Here is a 21,932-nt window from a genome sequence, read left to right as displayed (position 1 = left end):
GGACATACCCGAAAGTAAGTAGTACTAGCTAGCTAATTCCGCGCATCTCGATCCTGTTGATTCTAGCTAGTTTCATCAATGCCATTTATAATGCTTCATTATCAGTTTGATTGACCTCGCTATTTCTCGTAAAGTGCTTGTGGCAGGAACAAGGGAATGATTACTATGGATACTACGTTTGCGAGTTCATCTACAATGCGACTTGCAAAAAAACACGGGGCTACTCTAAAAGACAATTCGATGTGCGTAATCAATTCATGACGAACTTCTGTACTTAATGCTTTCCTTCATTTGCTTACTAGCTAGCGTCAACCAAGCACGGAGATGAGAGAGGACACTTACCTCTATTAATTAATTAGCTACCTAACACAATATATGAAACCCCCCAAAATTAACCATACAAAACCCCCCAAAACCCCGAAACTCCCCCCTTTCAGAAAAAAAACAAAAACCCTAGCCCCTAAAATGCTGACGCGTGATAGCTTATTAGTCCCGGTTGGTGGTACCAACCGGGACAAAAGGCCCCCCTGTCAGGGCAAGCAGCAGCGGCCACGTGGAGACCCATCTGTCCCGGTTGGTGTAAGAACCGGGACTAAAGGTTTAGGACTTTAATAACGACCCTTTAGTCCCGGTTCCCCAACCGGGACAAATGGGCCTTACGAACCGGGACAAATGGCCGTTTTCTACTAGTGATAGTTCATCGATGGCATAGCTCTCTCGAACACAATTGCATTGCGATGCTTCCATATCTCCCACATGACTAGAATATGTAGAGCATTCAGCATTCTCTTGTGTGTCCCATTGGTGCTTTTGCTAAAGCATCATCCCGAGAGAGTGTCGTTCATTGTCGGCACCCAGTCTGGCTTGCCCAGGGCCTGGAATATCGCTGCCCAAATCTGTCTCGCAAAAACGCAGCGTATAAGTAGGTGGTCTATGCTTTCCTCCTCCTGGTTACACAACAGGCGTTGGACCTGATGATCAAGTCCTCTCCGCGCAACACGGACGGAGGTCACCACCTATTCTGCAGGGCCAGCCATGCGAAAAACGGCAATTTAACGGGATCTAGCTTTCCAAGTGAACTCGGCCGTTGGGTCTACTTCACTACCCCAATGCTTGGCTGCATAGGCTGATCTCGTGGTGAAGGTGCCACTTGTCTCCCTGGAGCACAATACCTCATCTTGTCGTGTCTGATCAAGTTCTATTCCAATAGTCCAAGTCCACAATGTAAGATATTCATGCAGAGTAGCGGTGTTGACTTTTGGGTCCACATCTCGTGCCCAAGCATTCTCATGTAGCGCCCGGGCGAAATCACCCATTTTCTATTTCTCATGATTTTGCTGAGGGCTTGAATGTGCAGTGGACGGCAGTGACAAGCTGAGTAACTCTATCATTCACCCCTGACAAGCAAATCATTCGCCGGTAGACGGCGGCATGGGCGGTTGTGGTGTTGTATCTCGGCGTGCCATGGGATCTCCTGTCGGATGATGAGGCGGAATCTCGGGTAGTGTAATAGTTCATTACCTCTTGTCCCAATTGACTGATAGTAGTGTTGATGTTGGGATCTCCTTGGGATATGCATCTTTCTGTTGAGGTGAACGTTGGGTGGTTGCGGGCTGTTTCTGTCATCGTCCAAGGCCGGCTTGAAGATGATGACCGGGGGATAGCCGTTGTCGACGGTCTGATTTGGGCAAAGTAGCAAAAGCAGCTATAGTACTGGTGGTGCTCTAAGGAAGTTGTGCGACGCCTTCTTGATGATTTCTGTGGTGCACGATGGAGGGGATTCCTTCATCGTGCTGTTGACGGAGGATTTGTTGGTTGCAATCATTGCTTGCTGTATCTCCGTAGCAAGACTATCGTCGTCGTTGACTGCGTCCAGATCCAATCTGGCTTGGACCGTGGTGATGTCGGTGCTATAGGGGTGGGCTTGCTCGATGCCTGCGGTATCGGTGATGATGTTGTCGCAGACGCGTGCTAGCTTCTCCTCGAGGGTGAGCTGTTCCATGCGAGGATCGGCGATTTCCTGGTTGATGTTCTCCCTCTTGATGGTGGAGAGATCTGGATATGTTGCGTTCCGATGGTAAGGGAAAAAAAATTCATGAATTTCTTTTCCCAACTGGCGAGGGCGGCGTGGAGGTCCTCCATGTGGTTGATCGTAACGTGGCTCCGAGTACCAAATGTAATAGGGTTTGCGGGGCAGGGGCGGCGGCGCAAGGGAGGAGAGAGAGAGGAGGCGGCGCGCGAGAGAGCTTGAGAGCGGGGGGCAAGAGTCTTTCGACTTCTTTTTTTCTTAAAGATTGAACAATTACATGGCCCATTGTATTTATAGTCCTAGGAGACTTAGCCTCTAAGCAACCACGTATATCCTTATAGGATTTGTATTCTCCTTCCTAACAAAGCAAACTCAATCTCTTAACTCTTTCGTAATCTAATAAGACTCGATAAGACAGCTTGACGTCGGCGGCAGCTGCACTGACGGCGCCCTGCCGGCCCTCCTGGGCCCTTGCTTGATCGTGCGTATGACAAAGGGCTTTTCCAAATTTATTAATAAAAGAGAGAGAAAAGCTATCTCATGATCAAGAGGTGTCATGTACATATTCTAAAATCATGTGAGGTTGTCACGTACTCACTCGAGGCTATATATCCACACTATGAGTTGTGTGCTAAAATGTAATGCTATTAAAAATAATTCATATTATATATATATGAGCTATTTGAGTGTGCCAGACACGTCAATGCGCTACTATATCTCTTGTGGTACACAGCGTGCATAGATGTAGCCATGTAGAAGAAGAGAAAGATGAAGCTGCCTGGAGTTGTAGAGAGAAGCCCCGACCTTAGTGCAGGAGACGCACAGTGAGACACTTGGCGTGTCTGCATATTTTGGGCTAGTTCTATTACGGTGGGACACACACGATGCTGAATGTTGGAGCAGAAACCGTAAGATGAGACTGGCGGGCATTGGCAACAGGGCGGTCGTGGTGCGCGGAAACTGTGCATGAGTGTAGCACGCTGCTGGACTAGCACGAGACCATGGGTCAATCGCCATAAATAGCAGTGATACAGTGATAGAGGTGCACACGGCTAGCACCGTTAGGGCGACCATACCTAATAAACAGCAACAAGGACGCTTGGGAAGACGCGGATTGGCTGATGCTATATGGATATGGAAATACATGAACGTGATTACTCATTCTACTTTACTATCATATCAATACGATCTGTTTTATTCCGAAGTAAACAATCTCTGGAAACATCATTGAACATTGCGAAAGAGAAAAAGAAAGATGTTACACGACCGATTTGATTATGAAAGATCACAATGCAATAGGCATAGACAAGGGGGACACACCCTTGTTAGCTAGCCATCTTATTGCTGGAACAGCGGAAACGGGAAGAAATCAAACACCCTGATGATTAAAAGGAACATGCAGGTAGCTGCAGGCTGCAGCAGGGTCGGATACTGAATGATTTAGATGGTGTAAACACCAATTGAAGTGACGAAAACGTTATCAGTGTTTGCGAAGAAGCCCACCACGGTCTCGTCCTCCGGCACGGTATAGCTGAAATGTGGAGTGCCGATGTCACTTCCAAAAGGACCATACGTTTTGTGGGTGGTGACGATCTCAAATTTTGATAGCCAGCCCCCGCCTCTCTGAGCCCCATTGATCTTTTTCACAAACTCTGATGGGCCAAACTTTATCTGTAAAACAGCACATAATTAGTTAAGATGAAAAACGATGTATCATCAAGTATTTATTAATTAGGTGGATAGAACAAAAGATATACATAGGTACAAACTCCATACCTCCCAAAAAAGATATAAGTCTAAAATAATGTTAGGTCAAACTATCTTAATTTCCATAAAAAGATATTACATTATATCACTAAATAAGCAACTATACGTACTCCCTCTCTCTTCTTTTCTTTCAAAGGTCGCAGTGCTTTAAGTCAAACATTAATAACCATCTAATCATTTTCAAAACATCCTTATAGTTTCACAACATATATATGAATTATATACTATAAAAGTATTTTTCATAGTAAATCTAAAAAACAAATCTTATATATGTTATGAATCTATATAGTCAAAGATACAAATGTTTGACTTATAACAAAACTAATACGACATGTAAAAAACGTAGTGAGTATGATTTTACAAGTAATATATATTTTCATTATACTATATATATACCTATATTTGGAGTCATACCGTTTGATAATATTTTCCATAAATTGATGTCAAGTTTAGGTTAGTTTAGCTCTAACCAAACATAGATTTGCACCGTCCTTTCATGATGAAGCCAGGCATAAATTATAACATGATTTGCAAAACAACCGCGCCCCACATGCATAGCAAAATATGAAATCTACTCACTTCGGTCTTGCGCAAAGGATCAGGATGTACTCGACCCCAAGTATCAGTGGTGCGGATTTTCCCGTCTTCGTCAACGTAGGAAAATTGAAACCCTTCAACTGCACCTACATGGTAGATTGTCACATTTTCAAGACGTTGGGATTTGCCTTCCATTTCCCGGGGCAGGGTGCCTCTATTTCCACCAACTGTTCCTCTCTTTGTAGGTGAAGGGACGACCTGAATATGAAGGATCAGGCATCATGATTCACGATTGTTGGTTTAGCCCAACAAAATGAGGGAGTGAAGGAATAAAGGAGAGAGCCAAACAGAGTCATAGGGCAAAAATGAAGAGTCCTCCACCTCTCCTCCCTCAACCCCTTTTATAGGGGGATTTGGGAGACCAGGTCCTCTTTATGTCTCACGGTAGGGTTTGTATTTACAAAAACACTACTAGGAGCTACAAATGAACCCTTGGTGGGGTTTGTATTTACAGGCTAAAACAGGACCTACTAGGCTATGTAACTGAGACTAACATGATAGTAGCGGTCCGCAGCGTATAACATATTCCAACAATGAGCTCGATTTGAAATAACAGAAAAGAAACGATAAGTATTTTACTGCATATATAATGCAAACTGATCAGATAACGACACCACTTGAGCTAGAATATATGATGCAAAGAGGACGAGCTGAAATTAATTACACGCTTACCTCCGTCATGTGGCAGAAGAATTCAATAGTAAGCGCATGTGTTAATGTACTGTTTGTTATACTATATACTCTTCTCGGAATGATACCGCGAGCCATTGCGAATTCACCGGTCCCACCTACAATGGCCCAGTCATTATCTGCTTCATCCTCATCATTAGCTCCCATAACCTGAAGAGTGGACGCTTCGAACCTGCATGCACAATATATATAACCATTCTCAGCAGTGGTTTCATGCCCGATAGACTCTCATGTATTATTGGCCTTACATGTAAAATAAAAACAGTGGAACCAAACAATAATAGTTACTCTACGTACCTTCCGACCACAAACACCAAGGTGAACCAATTGCTCCATTTGCCGGCAAATGTGTGCATGCCGTGCGTTTTGGCAACAAGTTTAGCCTTGGAGCCAGCACCGTCATAGACACCCCAGTTGTTCACAGCAGTTTTACCTAGCCCTGTCACGGCATTGGGCTTTATCACATCTGACTGATTCGCGTCCCAGCCCGTCATGATCTGGCGCAGATACAGCCTGTCGACGTTCACCTTGGCGTTCTCCGTGATTCCACCGAAGCCACGAGTGACCTTGAAATTGGTGGAGACGACGCCTATAGGGAGGCTTTTGCTCGCCATGGAGACATCAGAGAGGACGCCGATGATCTCCATGGTTGGGTCGGAGACGTCGTCGCCGCAGGTCTCCATGGTGGGTTCTTCGGTGGGTGTGCAGGCCATTGCTAGCTAGCTAGTGGTGGCGGTGCGGTACTTGACTCAACTTGTGTAAGTTGTCTTTCTGTTCTATGAAAGCTGATAAAACACAGATGCGTACGTAGTCCTATTTATAGCCCCGGATGGAACTGCAAGCTAGCTCAAACAAGAAGGAGGCGTGCTGCGGGCTGGGCCCCTTGTGGGCGACGGAGGGGTGCGTCAGCAAGGAGATGGCGTTGCGACACGCCGGAGCGCCATGTGTGGTGGGACGTCTACAGCCCCAGGGAGGCCGCCGACGCCCTCGTCGCAAACTGGTCCAGGACGTCGTTGTCGGACTCCGGCGCCGGCGCAGGCGCGCCATCAGCATCTGTGGCTGCGTATGGCAGACCAGAGAGCCGGCGTATGGACGTGTGAGTGATGGACAGTCGGTCATAGTTACCCCCTTTTTGGATATGCTGCAACAGTCTATTCGTGTACAAGTTGCTCTTTAAAAACCAGCTGACTTAGACACTTCACTTCAACGCTTTTGCATGACCAGAGAGGTTATGATAAAATATGTTGCCCAGACCCTCCCAAGCAATGTAATATGAGAGTTTTCAAACTACACTTCTTAGGACATCTTTAATGGCGACTTTCAAACCGCCCACAAACGATTACGAAAAAATATGAGAGTTCTCAAACTACCCTTCTTAGGGTATCTTACTGATTCCTACGCAGTGCACCAGGTAGCTCTCTTGTGCACTGGGACGTTCATGCGCTGCCTCGGCACCAAAGGTCTCTTGTGTACTAATTCCTACGCAGACGACACTGATTAAAGCACTGCGTGATTCCCGCTTCAGTCTATTACAGCAGTCACGGCAGCACTAGGCATGCTGATTTCTACATGTGATTTCTGAATCCAAGGCCGCGGTAGGTGAGTTCTAACTCGTTCGTCGACAATACAGTGTTCCTCTTTTTTTATACGCACAATGGCGGCTCCGTGCACAGACGCTCTTTCTCAAATCTCTTTGTTGCCTTCTCTACCTCTCTGCTCTCTCTAAGTCTACTAGAACACACAGAAAGAAAAACTCGGTAGGTCAAGAGACTGTACCATGCAAATAGTCAATTTATAGTAACATACATGCGGTCATTAATTTTAGAGTGCGTGTATGATAGTTATCAATTGGACAGGGATACTGCAACGTTTCGAAATACGAATTCATATAAAAAATTCACATGAAAGATTCAATAATACACATGCATTTGGCGTGCTTAGCTCTGCTGGAGGTTGGTCACTGGTGCTCTAAGTAAAAGGTGCTCGTGCAACACGGCAGGAGAGGACAAGCGCGACAGCTCGCGTGCTCGGTGCAGCGTGCGCGTGCATGCATGTGCCTCTGTGCGTGTCTGGCTGCTTGTGTATTGGCTGTGTGCGAGCACAGGAACGCACTGCTCAGCATATGCTCTTGAAGATTCGGACTCCAACGTGCGTAGAAGAAATATCTTTCTCTCCCTTTGATCTTCCATCTTTGATTAAAGGAGACCTAGGAGACAAAACATACTCAAGAGCTTACAGTGCCCGTGTGTGCTGAGTGTGTCAACAGCGAGGTGGCTGAGGGAACTTTATCTTCACAACTGGGACCATTCACCTGGTATTGTGCGTCTATCAAGCGGTTGATTACGAGAGGTTATATTACTACGGAAAATTGTACTGCTACATGGTAGTTCCTAATAAGAATGGCATTAGTACGACTTGTTGTGTAACATCGATCCAAGGTTAAGATACATCTAACGAGCTTTGTGCTTGTAATAAAGAATAGCTATATGCATTAGTCGATGTAGAAGATGTGATATTAATATATTTCCTTTTCTAAAAAAGATGCTTTAACGTGCTAGCTGTTAACAAAAATACAACATTACCGATACGGCGCTGCTAAAAATTAGTCGACTGAGATTTCACGAAGTCTCAGTCGACTGGTTAGCCGTCCGATCTGTTTCTTGCTTGTAGATTCGCGTTGGTCGCTTTTGTGTCCTTTTTCGGCCTGTCTAAGACGCAGACCGGCCCGTTTCCTTTTTTACGTCGAAGCTTGGCAGCGGGCGAGCGTTTGTGGTTTTGTGGGCTGGGCAGTTTGTCTTGGGATGGGTTTCTTCCGTTGTTTTTTTTTCTTCTCGGGCCGCTGGAAGGGAAGGGGAGCGGGCACCGGGGTAATTATGAGGAGGGGAGCGAGCAGTCATTTCATCTCTATCCTTTCCACTTCTCCATTTTCTCCCTCTCCCAAATCTGTACAAGTGCTTGGTGTTCCCGGAGGGGTTCTTTGACCTTCAGATCCGACCGCTCCTGCACTACCAGACAGAGAGAAGGATGGCCGGTGCATCTGGTCAAGTGAGTCCCAGAAGCTTTGCTTGTGTTTTTTTCTTTTTGTTTGCACGCACCCCCAATAGATCTGAGTGGGGCTGTAAGGTTTTTGTATCAAGTAATACGGCATAGTAGTTTCAAGTTGAGAATCGCCCCCCAGTGTGTAGCACTTGTATTTTTATTAGATTTTTTTTTCATTTTTCTTTTGTTGTTCGTGTGTATCAAGATGCATGCTGAATTTTAGTGGTATATGTAGGGTTTGCATGTATGCATATAATGTAGATCCCTTTTTCTTTTTTCATGGATACTTGTTTGATTAAAGTAATCTACATGATTTTTTGTTTTTGTTTATAGCGTTTCTATCATTAAGATTTTTGTATTTTTGTTTTTGTGTGTCAATAGAATGCAAAATCATTCCCAGTGAAAGTAGAGGATGCACTACTGGAATCAGCTAATTTGCCATCTGCCAGCTCTTTGCCGTCTGCTAGCTGACGGCAAAGAAGCTCTTTGCCATCAGCTACCAAAAAGCAGACGGCAAAGATCTGGCGGACGGCAAACAAGCTCTTTGCCGTCCGCCAGATCTTTGCCGTCCGCCAGCTGACGGCAAAGAATCTTTGCGTCAGTGCTGCAGGCGGACGGCAAGAGAGAGGTGGCCCCCACCCCCCGCCCGTTTGGGAAACACTTAACGGCCCACCTCTTTGCCGTCTGCCAGCAGACGGCAAAGAGGCAAAAGGCGGACGGCAAAGAGGGGCGGACGGCAAAGAGGCAGTACCTAACGGCCCGTATGCCCCCCGCCCCTCTCTGTTCTCTCCTCGCCCCACTTCCCACCCGGCCCACCGCCGCCGCCTCTCGCCCCCCCGCCCCCCGCCCCCGCCCCCGCCCCCCCGCGCCCCCCCCCCCCCCCCCCCCCCCCCCCCCCCCCCCCCCCCCCCCCCCCCGCCCCCCCCCCCCCCCCCCCCCCCCCCCCCCCCCCCCCCGGCCCCCCGCCGCCCCACCCCCGGCCAGCCCCGCCCCCCCGGGCCCGGCCCCCCGCCGCCCCAGGCCGGCCCCGGCGCCCCGGCCAGCTCCTCCACCGCCCCGCCCCCCTCCTCCACCGGCCCTGCCCCAGGTGAGCCCCCTCCTTTTTTCTGGTTTTTTTTTCTGTTTTTTTCTTTTCTAGTTTTAGTTTAGATTTAGTTTTAGGTTTAGTTTTAGTTTAGTTTTAGGTTTAGATTTAGTTTTTTCCTTTTTTCTGTTTTATTAGTTTTAGGTTTATTTTTAATTTAGATTTAGTTTTAGTTTTAGTTTTAGGTTTAGTTTAGTTTGAGGAAAGAAGAAGAAGAAGAGAAAAAGAGGAGAGGAGGAGAAGAAGAAGAGGAAAAAGGAAAGGAAGAAGAAGAAGAGGAGGAGGAGAAGAAAAAAGAAGAAGAGGAAGAAGAAGAAGAAAAAAGAGGAGAGGAGGAGAAGAAGAAAAGGAAAAAGGAAAGAAGAAGAAGAAGAAGAAGAAGAAGAAGAAGAAGAAGAAGAAGAAGGAAGAAAAGGAAGAAAAGGAAGAATAAGAAGAAGAAGAAAAGGAAAAAAGAGGGAAAAAAACCCGACCCGACACGGCACCCCGACCCGACACGGCACCCCAACCCCGACCCGGCACCCCGACACGACACCCCGACCCCTAGACCCCGACCCCGACACCCCGACACCCCGACACCGACACGACACCCCGACACCGACACCCTGACACCACACCCACCCTTACCCCGACACCGACACGGCACCCCGACCCCGACCAGGCACCCCGACACCGACAGGACACCCCGACCACCGACACCTCCCGAAAAGGTGTTCTTTGGCCTTCCAGAGGCCGACGGGGTCATATATTTGTGAATTATTAGTTAGGTCATATATTTTTTGATTTTGTTATGAAAAACATCATATATAATTGTGTTGATCATGTATTTTTAAATGTGCAGTTGTTTCATCGCTGCGAGGTTTGGTGTTCGACGACCTCGCCGTGCGTTTGACGAGCTCTGCCCCTTCGTTCGTGGGTGAGCACAAATGACAAGTCCTCCTCCCCCGTTAATTATTTGATCTATTCCGATGAAACTTGATAGCTAGCTATATATGTGTCTTGAATCATCAGTATGCGTAACCAATATGTGTCTCCGGTTTGAAAGCGTCATAGTTATAAATATGCATGCATTTGCATATTTATAACCTTGATTCTTTCGAATTGTCCAACGCTATCCATGGACAGCCCAAGTATGTGTAGATTGGGTTCGTTTTTCCATATGCTTTGCTCCGGATCCGACGCATATATTTCGTCAGTGCCTCCCCTGTTGTTCTCCGGGTACACATCCTCTCTGTTTATTGCAGAGATGTGTATCAGGAGAACAGCGGGGAAGTGCTGCCGAAATTTTGCGTCGGATCCGGAGCATAGCATGGGAAAATATACCCAATCTACACATACACGGGTGGGATTAGGACCTATCATTACCTATTAGAGTGTAGGTTGCATGGACGTAATAAAATTGACAAAGTAGATCAACGGATGAATACATACATGGTGAATTACATATATAATTGTTGTGTGTCCAGTAGCTCTGAAAGTCAAGATGAGTGACCGTGCTTGGATGTATACCGGTCACACTGGTCAGAACAAATGGAGCGCTGAATGGTTCACAAAAACTAAGGGGTTTATGCAAGCCGCATTTGCAAATGGCCAAAAGAAAACCTGGTGCCCCTGTTTCCGGTGCGGCAATTGGGAAAAGAAGACAGAGGCTGAAATGGGCAAACACCTGCAGAAGAGTGGTTTTACGCCCGATTATACGGTGTGGACATTTCATGGTAAGTCTGCCCAACGTGACCGAGCTGAGGTGGATCGTCGTCGCACCGACGAGCATGGTACCAGGATGGAAAACATGGTGCAAGGCTATGATGATGCTTGGGATTCGGACGAGGAGATGGAGGAATCTGCAAACGCCTTCAATGAAATGTTGGAGTCTTCGAAACGTCCGCTCCACAAGCACACTGAGCTTTGTCAGTTGGATGCCATCTCACAAGTAATGGCTCTGAAGGCTCAGTTCAACTTGGGCAGAGAATGCTATGACGCAATTATGACAGTATTTGGACGCTTTCTACCCAAAGGCCATGTAATGCCTGCAAACCTGTACCAGTCGGACAAAATCCTCCGTGCACTGAAGATGCCCTATGAGAAGATACATGCCTGTGAGAAAGGATGTGCCTTATTTAGGCTTGACTATGCGGACTTGAACTATTGTCCCATTTGCAAGTCTTCCAGGTATATTGTGGTAGACAACGGTATGGGTGAGAAGACACAGACCAAAATCCCCGTTAGTGTTCTTCGGTATATGCCAATCGTACCAAGACTTCAACGTCTTTTCATGGTCGAAGAGACGGCCAGACAGATGACATGGCACAAAACAGGCAAAAGAACCGAACTAGATGCAGATGGGAATCTGATGATGGTACACACATCGGATGGTGTTGCGTGGAAAAGGTTTGATGAATTACATGCTGACAAAGCGGCAGATCCGAGGCATCCTCGAGTCGGCATCAGCACGGATGGGTTCAGTGTGTTTGGTATGACGGCAGCCCAATACAGTTGTTGGCCCGTATTTGTCTTTCCACTCAATCTCCCCCCTGGACAGATTATGCAAAGAAAGAACATTTTCCTGACGTTGATAATTCCAGGACCCAACTATCCGGGCAAAAATATGAATGTGTACATGCAGCCGCTTAAGGACGAATTGCAAGAAGCCTGGGATAATGGGTTCAAGACATACGACACCTTTAGCAAACGGAACTTCATAATGCATGTCTGGTACATGTACTCGACGCATGACTTGCCGGCGTATGCGCTATTCGTTGGCTGGTGTGTGCATGGAAGGTTCCCGTGCCCCACATGCAAGGGAGCTCTTGAGTTTCGTTGGCTTCAGGCCGGTCGCAAGTTTTCTTGCTTCGACATGCATAGACAGTTCCTGGATCCTCGCCATAAGTTCAGGAAAGACAAGAAGAACTTCATCAGGGGTAGAGTTGTCAAAAACTCTGCACCACCTGCATTGACAGGCCAACAGACCCTGGATCAGTTAAACGCTCTCGAGCCAGATCCACAACGTCCAGGGTACTTCAAGGGGTATAATAGTAAGCATGCGTGGACTCACAAAACATGCTTATGGGATCTGCCTTACTTCAAAGACCTCCTTTGCCCACACAACATCGACGTGATGCACACTGAGAAGAAGATCGCCGAGGCACTTTTTGGTACATTGTTCGGCATAGATGGGAAGTCAAAGGATAATACTAAGGCTAGAGTCGATCTGGAGGCGCTATGTGATAGGCCGTTAAAAAACATGAAAGAACCGAAAGGAAAGCAGAACTGGACGAAGCCAAAGGCATGGTTCAATCTTGGAAGGCCAGCTATGAGGGAAATTCTCTTGTGGGTGCAACAGCAGTTGAGGTTCCCCGATGGGTATGCAGCGAATCTAAAGAGGGGAGCGAATCTTGATAAACTAAAGATATTTGGTCTCAAGAGTCATGATTGGCACATATGGATTGAGCGGGTAATGCCGGTGATGTTGCGTGGCTTCATCCCTGAGGATGAATGGCTAGTACTGGCAGAACTCAGCTATTTCTTCCGTGTTCTTTGTGCGAAAGAACTATCGCCTGGCGTGCTAGAAGAAATGGAAGAGTTGGCGCCGGAGTTGATCTGCAAGTTAGAGAAGATCTTTCCACCGGGCTTCTTTAATCCAATGCAGCATTTGATTTTGCATCTCCCGACTGAGGCAAGATTGGGGGGGCCCATGCAAAATCGTTGGTGCTACCCAACTGAGAGGATGCAGAAGATGCTTCGAGAAAAATGTAAAAATAAATGTAGAATTGAAGCATCGATGGCTGAGGCATTCATCACAGAGGAGGCGGCAAACTTCGTAACAGCGCACTACGAAGCCAAAAATCGTCATTTGCATAATCCGAAGCCTCGGTACAATGCTGACGAGCCTAAAAAGGGTGGATCCAACCTCAGCCTATTCAAAGGGAATCTCGCACCAGCTAGTGTTTCACATCCAGTATCTTTGGATAACGAAGAATGGCAGACCATTTCGTTGTATATCTTCAACAACCTGATAGAAGTGCGGCCGTACATCGAGTAAGTTCTCGGTACATTGTTTCGCAACTTCTATTTCCTTTGAACTACTCTTAATCCTGGATATGTCATACAGTCGATACGTCACCATATTCTCGTATGGAGCGGAGATCCAAAAGGATTCCGTCGAAGAGTATGAGCTTCTCGCAAAGCAAGGAGGTGGCTATCCCGGTTTCATCTCTTGGTTCATACAAACGGTAATTTCTATTAGACAATTTCATATCATTCGCTAATTTGTGCATAATGCAACAATCCTTTCATATTAAACTTGTAGGCTAATTCAGAGTCTATGGACGCCGAATTGAGACAAGTTGCTAATGGTTTTGACTATAAGGTCCGTTCATTTGACAAGTACGACATCAACGGGTATCGCTTTCGTACCTATGGAAAAGAGCTATCTATGGCCGACCAAAAGTCAACAAATTGTTGTGTATCTGCTATCGGCGAAGGAGGTACCGAGTATTATGGGAGAGTTGAAGCAATTTATGAACTTCTGTTCTATGGTGAAAATCCACCGAATGTCGTAGTCTTCAAATGTTATTGGTTTCAGCCGAAGGAGACTAGAAGGACTCATGAGCATGTAGGGCTAGTTGAAATCAACCAAAGCACTCATTTAGATGTTCCTGATGTCTATATTATGGCTCAACAGGCGACCCAAGTATTCTATCTACCGTGGGCCTGCCAAACTAATCCAAATCTGAAAGGTTGGGATGTCGTTTATGAAGTGCCGCCACGTGCTAGACTTTCTCCCCCAAAGGAAGAGGATTATGAACCTCACATTAACCCAGACACATATGAAGGAGAATTCTTCCAAGAGACACGTCTTTCCAAAAAGCGTTTCAAGAACCGCTATACTTCACCCCAAAACATTGAAGTAGACAGCGACACTGAATCCGACATCACCCCAGAGGAGGAACAAGAAGAGCCGGAACAAGAAGAGGTTACTGCTGCGGATGACCTGTCAATGCTTGACCGATTACGTCAAGGTGGCCTTGCACATGTTGATGCCAATGAACCCTATGAGCCCGTCATTGATTATAGTGATGATGATGATTATGCATTTATTGATGATACTGATCGAGATTATTAGTAGTGTCAGGTATTACATTTTTTTTATGTTGTACTTGATGATGATACACTTAAGTGATACACATATTATTATTCATGTCGGTCTTTTTTTATGTTGTACTAATTTCGTTTACTGTTTGTCATGGCAGGTGTTGAAAGATGGTGGGCGCTGGTCGGGAGCGTGGTCTGAGGTCTTCCATTCCAGACGCACCTCCCCGCCGAGCGTTGCTTGACAGTATGGCCACACCGCCGGGCCCTTCTTCGTCGACCGCGGTGCCCAGCAGGGGACGAGCTCGAGGTAGGAAGAGAGGAGGTGGGGCACGTGGTCGTGGGAGAGGAGGTAGGGCTACGACGCCTTCCTCGCCGCCACCCCCGGCTGTTTCACCCGAGCACGTGACTGCTAGGGTGGACTTGTCCGAGGAGGAGGCTACACGGACTCCGGTCCACGAGCCTCCGGTCCACGGGTCTTGGGCCCACGAGCCTCGGGTCGACTGGCCTTCGGCCCACGAGAGTTCGGCCCACATGACCCCGGAGGAGCACACGTCCGGATGGGGTACCTGGCCGGATCAGCCCGAGGAGCCGAGTGGCCATGCTGATGATGGTGGGGAGCCGACTGATCTTGAGGAGGAGGGGGGCACCGTCTACCAGCGTGGTGCTACACGGCTCCCGTCCGTGCCGGTGACCCGCGAGCAGAGGTGGTTGATTTTCCCTGATGGGGAGAGGTACGTAAGTGCATTTAATATTTTTGTACCTTGTGCATTCACGTTTTTTCAAATAACTAATGCGTTGGCCTTGTCATGCTGCAGGGGTTGGGACCACCATCATAGTGTTCGCCGGCCCAACTCCGTCCTTGGAGTTCTTTGCCGGCAAAACTTCCCGGGGTTTGTCACGTTGCCTGGTGAGGGTCGGCTTCCAGAGCTTGGATTGAGCTGGGAGCACTACGTGGCTGCCCCGGCCCCGCCGGATGAGATTATCGACGGTGTCGTGTGCGACACGAGGGCAGACATGGTGATCAGAAAGTTTTTGGTAATTTCTCCTTTACACATTTAAAAATCTTCAACTAGCTAGTTATTAATTGTACTAATCAATATTGTCTCATTTGATTGCAGACATTCTACAGGTGTGAGGAGGGATACGAGGAGGACGCGGCACATGTTATCGAGAACGTCTGCAAGCGCCTACTCCAGAACTTACGGCACGAGGCTCGGGGCTGTTCGAGACTACTACGCCTTGCGTGGTATCAAGAAGACCAAGCCGGCGTGCTGCGATAAGTTCCTGAGTAAGGAGCAGTACATGAAGGTAATTCTTAAGGCCTTCTCTACTTAAGTTCCTTCATTTAGTAATTCTTAGCCGTAGCGCTCAAGTTTCTATTTGCCAACTTAGGCGTCTCCGAGATGGTGTGCGGATCGGATGGATTGTTGGGAGGTGTTGGTCGATGAGTGGTGCTCTCCACAATGGCTAGCCCTCCACAACGAGGCCAAGGACAAACGTGCCCAAATGGAAGGTGTGCCACACCATCAAGGCAGCTCCAACTTATATCAGTTCGGGCGCAACTGGGTATGTGGTTTGCTTCATGATTCATGCAATTCATTCATCATGCTAGCTTGAGCCCTTTAATTACTAATTTTCATTGTTTCTCTCTTTCAGGCACGCTACAATAAGGCGGATAAGGTGCCAGAGGTGTACGACCTGTATGCCATGGCCCACACTGCCTCTTTCAAGAAAGTCAAGGCTTTCTCTCAGTCTGACCTCGATGATGCAAACAACTTCACCAACATCTCCTCCCACAACAAGCTCGTGAGATATAGAGATGAGGGGAAGGCGAGGAAAGGGGAGGACTTTAACCCGAGCCAGGGTCCCATTGATCCAGAGCTGTTGATGATATCTGGTGGCGGGAGGTCCCATGGCTCCATAGCCATTGGAGATGGACTTATCCGTTGTCCTAGCACTCTCCCGGAGATCAAGGCGCGCCAGTCGAGCTCCGCTCCTGAGATAAGGCCTCGTGAACGGCCAGTGCAACTCGCCATCAAGGTTAGTGATACGTACTCAGTTATCTTTCTCCATTACATTCTGTGCGCTTCCATCAATGATTACAAATGGTCATGTGAGTGGTGTTGCAGGCTGCTCAGAGTGAGAGAGATAGAACGGAGAAACTTCTGGCGGAGGCGGCGGAGAGGCAGCGGGAGTTGGAGGAGAGGACGACAAAGATGATGGAGGAGAAGAGGGCACATAATGACATGCAGGCAAGGGCCATGTACGAGCTCCTTGTGGTAAGTTTCTTCTGCAGATTATCCAAAACATTCATGTAGTGTTTGTCTCATTACTAACTAGTATGACTGAGTCATCAAAACAAAATGTGCAGTCTGTGTGCGAGAAGACAGGTCAGACCGCTCCGCCGATGCCAGTGATTGCTCCTGGGACCACGGTGAGTTTTATTGAATGGACATTACTTGCTAGTCTTAACATTTGAGTGTCATCATGCTAACAAGACATTGGAAATGATCTTTGGTGCAGCGTAACTCCAGACAAGCATCGCACGATCCTTCTCCAGCTACCGACACGAGCCACCCTGCTCCTACACCTCCTACATCTTGGTAAGTTTATCTAGTGTTTTGCTTAACACATGCATAAAGACCTAGACTTAACTTTATTTCCTCCAATGCTTACCATAATGACCTAGACTTAGCTTCTTCACCTCCAAAATGACTTAATAAGCTTACTGACCTCCAAAACCATCCATTTTACCTAAGTTAGCTCTAAAACGATCTGTACTTAGCTTTGTTTCCTCCAAAATGACCAAAGTTAGCTCTAATATGCTTAGTTAACTAGGTTTGCTCAATAATGACATGTACTTAGCTTACTTATGTCAAAAATGGCATAATTAGCTTAGTTAGCTCATAAACGATCCATTTTACCTAAGTTAGTTCTAAAATGATTCATTTTACCTTACTTAGCTCATAAACGATCCATTTTACCTACGTTAGCTCTAAAATGACCCATTTAACCTTACTTAGCTCATAAATGATCCATTCTACCCAAGTTAGCTCTAAAATGACCCATTTTACCTAGGTTAGCTCCAAAATGATCCATCTTACCTAGGTTACCTCTAAAATGATGCATTTTACCTAAGTTTGCTCATAAGCGATCCATTGCACCTAGGTTAGCTCATAAACGATCCATTTCACCTAAGTTAGCTCACAAATGATCAATTTCACCTAAATTAGCTCATAAATGTCATATATTCTTCTTCTTCTTCATTTTCTTCTTCTTCTTCTTCTTCTAATCTTCTTCTTCTAACTTTCTTATTTCCCATTTTGCAGAATTCATTCACTTCATGGAAGCTTGCATAGATGGAGTGCTTGTTTGGATGAACTATGTTTCCTTTGTATCTATGAACTATGCATCTATGGTAGGATGACACTATTGTAATATGTATGGTTGGATGCATGTATATGTCGAACTTGCTATGTATGGTTGATGGAACTATGCATGTATGATGAAATTATATGTGTTGGATATCTCATATGTTTGCTGTGAACTTGCCATGTGAAAAATATATATGTATCATCTATTTGCTGTGAAAATGGTTGGGTATATGAAAAAACAGAGGCAATGCAGGCTCTTTGCCGTCTGCCACTGACGGCAACGGGCTCTTTGCCGTCTGCCGCGGACGGCAAAGAAGCCACGTGGCATCCAGCTGTGCTTCCTGGGAGCTGACCCATTTGGTCAGTTTGCCTACAGTGGCAGACGACAAAGACTTTGCCGTCAGTGGCAGACGGCAAAGAACCTGCCATGTAGTGACGTGTCGATGACATCATACGGCGAACGGCAAAGACCCTAGAAATTTTGCCGTCAGCGGCGGACGGCAAAGGCCTTCCGTTAGCCACTTAGCGGACTGACAGCGCAATTATTGCCGTCCTCTCTCTTTGCCGTCCGCCGAAGCCTACTTTGCCGAAGCCTTTTGCCGTCCGCGGCTGACGGCAAAGTAGCTGTTTACCGAAGCCTACTTTGCCGGAGCCTTTTGCCGTCCGCGGCTGACGGCAAAGGCCTTTGCCGTCCGCCGTTCAGGCCTTTGCCGTCCGCCGTGGCAGACAGCAAAGTAGCTGATTCCTGTAGTGGATGTATCTTTTTTCACCGGAGGAAGTTGACCAGTAGTTTCAGACTCCAGTGATACGTTCATAAAGGATTTTCAGTGACTAGTAGTTTCAGTGGACTAGTAGTTTCAGACTTTCAGTGACTAGTAGTTTCAGTGGACTAGTAGTTTCAGACTTTCAGTGACTACTAGTTTCAGTTGACTAGTAGTTTCAGACTTTCATAGCTTTTTTGTACATTTTCATGATAGATGATTGCCATGTACATAGTTAAGATTTAGAATTTCAGTGGTACATAACATAGTTTCAGACTTTCAGTGGTATGTTCGTTTTGCTGAACATAGTCTCAAACTTGCAGTGGTACGTTCATACGACTGAATATAGTTTCAGACTTGTTGGTATGTTCATCTTACTAACCATAGTTTCATTTTACCATTTTCTATGTTCATAGTGTCACTTACAGTGGTAGTTAGTATAGGCATATTGCTAGTGCTGTTTTATATCTTCATAGCCTCTTGTATTTTTTTATTGCATTTTTTGCTGATTTTTTGTTGCACTTGAGCCTAACATTGTATGTCTTTGTACACTTTTCACTTTTGTGGAGTGTTAGAGGACCTGATCCAAATATGCATGTTCAAAGTTAGCACCAAGTTTGCTTGATAAAATCCGCTAGGATCTATCATAGATAGTCAACTAACGATCAGTTGATTGATTCAAATCTGCTAGCAGCGTATGTGGTGCCGTCTTTCTCTTTTTCTTTAGATTTTTCAAGGGCAACCTAGTTACTTATGTGGCACTGATTAGAACTAGCAGTAAAGCCAAGTAGCTATAACAGAGTGATTAGTACCTTTTTGTATTTTTTTTACTGGAGGTAGTACTAGTAGCACCACCAATTTCTATGTAGGTACTTTTAGTTCAGAGTTTAGACTCATGACCTCACAGGAGTACTTTCTGGTCTGTCGAGTGGCAAAAAATGAAACATCTTAGCCTGGATTAGCATCATTCTGTGAATTAATTTTAGTCATAAAAACGTATTAAAAGCAAGATTTTGTCATTTGGGTGGGCAGGGATTTAACTTCAGGAACCTGATGGGCCCTGTGTGAAGCTATTTGAAAACTTCTTTTTGTTTGTATTTCCTATTTCAGAAGAGTGTAATAGTAACCACATGTACATCAATACTTTTCGTTCTCTCTTTTCCCAAAACTGAACCACTAGTCTTTTACAGCAGAAGTAATTTTTTATATGTAATTTTTTTTGGTTGTACCATCTGGTAAGCATAGTTTTTGGGCTTTTTCACAATCATAAAGCTGCATGAATACATGGTGAAATATATATATATATATATATATATATATCTGAGAACAAAGAAATGGCACTGTAAACTGTTATTTTTAGTGAGTTATACATTCTAATTTATTTTATTTTTTGCTTCCTTTTTGGATGTGCACAGGAGGTTTGTGGAGTTTGTTTCAACCATTGCAACTATGAGAGCAAGGGAAGTGGTTTCAGCATGTTTGCATGGGAGGAGTCCAACAATGCAGGGGTAACTCACTCCTAACTTTTTGTACTAATGTCATCACAATACTCATAACTTTTGTCGTGACGTCACTCCTAACTTTTTGTATTTTTTAGTTTTTTGTGTGTGTTCAAATCAGGTTGTGCCTTGCAATGAAAGGGCCCGTTTCAACAATGTGACAGGAGATAGGGTGATGTTTGTGGCAAACCAACGGACATACACTGTAAAGTGTTACAAGGGTCGTACAAAGAGCGCTATGTATGGGAGAGGTTGGAGGAAGTTCTATGATGACAACAAGCTGGGGAAGGGTCAGATGGTGGTGTTCTTCCTGGATGAACCTTCGCCTAGGGCAGCTATTTGTGTGATCCAGGTGGGCAACGGCTCCGAAGATGAACAGCCTATGGAAGAGGGTGATCCCATTGAAGATTCATATTCAGATGATGAGGATGGAGAAGCTTCAAGCGATGGTGGTGAAGGCATTGTTCGCACTATGGTGCTTCTGCTTAATGAGACAGAGGGTTTTCAGCTACAAGGGCCGCTGCCTCTCAGTGATGATTTCATCGGGTTTCCTTTCTTTCACCGCCTCACAAGGACAGACATTCGTTTGGGCATGATGGTATGTATCTCTTTTTTCCTTTTTTCTCTTTTAGTTCTTTTGTATGGGTATGCTACAAGTATATATATCTGAACACATAATGCAAATCTGATTCCTAGGAAAGAGAAGGGGCGGGGTAATATGATTTCTGAGCTGGAAATTGCATAATTAAAAATATAAGACTTTTTTGCAGGAGTTTTTAGTATCTGCAAGTATGTTTGAACATGTATTCATGCTCAGTTTTCTTTTCCAGTATGCTTTTCAAGTAAAAAATCTAAATTGTTTTTTTTACCCTTTTCTTTGAAATGATTCAAAGACCAAAGAAAGTTTCATGGTTTTGATAAAACACTCACATAATTGTCTCTTTTTTGTGTGTTTTTTTCCATGATGCATAGAAAATACCCAAGAAAGTTGCTACTGCCACGCCGTTTGAAGAACAGGGGGTTGGTCGGTATTTGTGTGGGTGGTGGGAGATTCAAAAAAAATCTCATACAAAACTGCTGATGATGGCCGCATTGTGTTTGGCAGCAACTGCATGTCTTCTAGTTTGGTCGCAACTAGGGGGGTCTTTGTTTCGTCGGAGGGGCCGGCGTCGAGAGGCATGGGGCCCATTTGCATGTCCCACACTAGGCATGCAACTTCATGTCTTTTAGTTTGGTCGCAACTGCATGCCTTATAAATTGGTTGCAACCTGACTTCCATTTCTTGTTTGTATGGGGAGAGGCACCAGTTTGCATGTCCAACAATGGGCACGCAACTTCATGTCTTCTAGTTTGGTCGCAACTGGGGGGAGTCTTTGTTTTGTCAGAAGGGGGCGGCGTCGAGAGGCATGGGGCCCAGTTGCATGTCCCACACCAGGCACGCCACTGCATGTCTTCTAGTTTGGCCGCAACTAGGGGGGACCTTTGTTTTGTCAGAGGGAGTGGCGTCGAGAGAGATCGGGCAAGTTGCATGTCCCACACTAGGACCGTAGTTGCATGTCTTCTAACTTGGTCGCAACTCGGGGGGGGGGGATTTTTTTTGGTCGGATGGGCCGGCATCGAAAGACATGGGGCCCAGCTGCCTGTCCCACAGGAGGCACGGCATTGCATGTCTTCTAACTTGGTAGCAACTGGTAACTGCATGCCTTATAACCTGGTTGGAACTCGACTTCCATTTCTTGTTTGTACATGGAGAGGCGCGAGTTGCATGTCCCGCAATGGGCACGCAACTACATGTCTTCTAGTTTGGTCGCAATTGGGGGGTGGGGTCATTGTTTTGTCGGAAGGGGGCCGCATTGAGAGGCATGGGGCCCAGTTGCATGTCCCACACCAGGCACGCAACTGCATGTCTTCTAGTTTGGCCGCAACTAGGGGGTGCCCTTGTTTTGGCAGAGGGAGCAGCGCCGAGAGAGATCGGGCAAGTTGCATGTCCCACACTAGGAA

The 21,932-nt window shown here is 46.2% G+C and overlaps 1 protein-coding gene and 1 long non-coding RNA gene across 2 annotated transcripts; one reads left to right on the top strand and one right to left on the bottom strand.

Annotated features, from left to right (window-relative positions):
- Positions 1-3,196: 3,196 nt before the first annotated feature.
- LOC125518221 lies at positions 3,197-5,766 on the bottom strand. Its single transcript, XM_048683136.1, has 4 exons — positions 5,381-5,766; positions 5,066-5,255; positions 4,376-4,591; positions 3,197-3,700 (listed from the first exon to the last, which is right to left on the bottom strand). The coding sequence occupies exons 1-4, from the start codon at positions 5,764-5,766 to the stop codon at positions 3,470-3,472; spliced, it is 1,023 nt and encodes a 340-aa protein (XP_048539093.1). The 3' UTR covers positions 3,197-3,469.
- Positions 5,767-8,004: 2,238 nt separating this feature from the next.
- LOC125525264 lies at positions 8,005-20,678 on the top strand. Its single transcript, XR_007291216.1, has 3 exons — positions 8,005-8,128; positions 19,848-19,940; positions 20,030-20,678. It is a non-coding gene; the product is annotated as an uncharacterized LOC125525264 (long non-coding RNA).
- Positions 20,679-21,932: the final 1,254 nt, after the last annotated feature.

This window comes from Triticum urartu, chromosome 7 (genome assembly GCF_003073215.2).
Source record: "Triticum urartu cultivar G1812 chromosome 7, Tu2.1, whole genome shotgun sequence".
Classification (NCBI taxonomy): domain Eukaryota; kingdom Viridiplantae; phylum Streptophyta; class Magnoliopsida; order Poales; family Poaceae; genus Triticum; species Triticum urartu.
The sequence above is the reverse complement of the archived record's forward strand: the minus strand, read 5'-3'. Positions and strand labels throughout refer to the sequence as shown.

Bases quoted from the DNA above. Each gene is read 5' to 3' on its own strand.
- LOC125518221 (XM_048683136.1), bottom strand. From the start codon at position 5,766: ATGGAGACCTGCGGCGACGACGTCTCCGACCCAACCATGGAGATCATC. The intron at 5,256-5,380 runs GTACGTAGAGTA...TTGTGCATGCAG, and splicing joins TTGGTGTTTGTGGTCGGAAG to GTTCGAAGCGTCCACTCTTC. The intron at 3,701-4,375 runs GTGAGTAGATTT...GCTGTTTTACAG, and splicing joins ATCCTTTGCGCAAGACCGAA to ATAAAGTTTGGCCCATCAGA.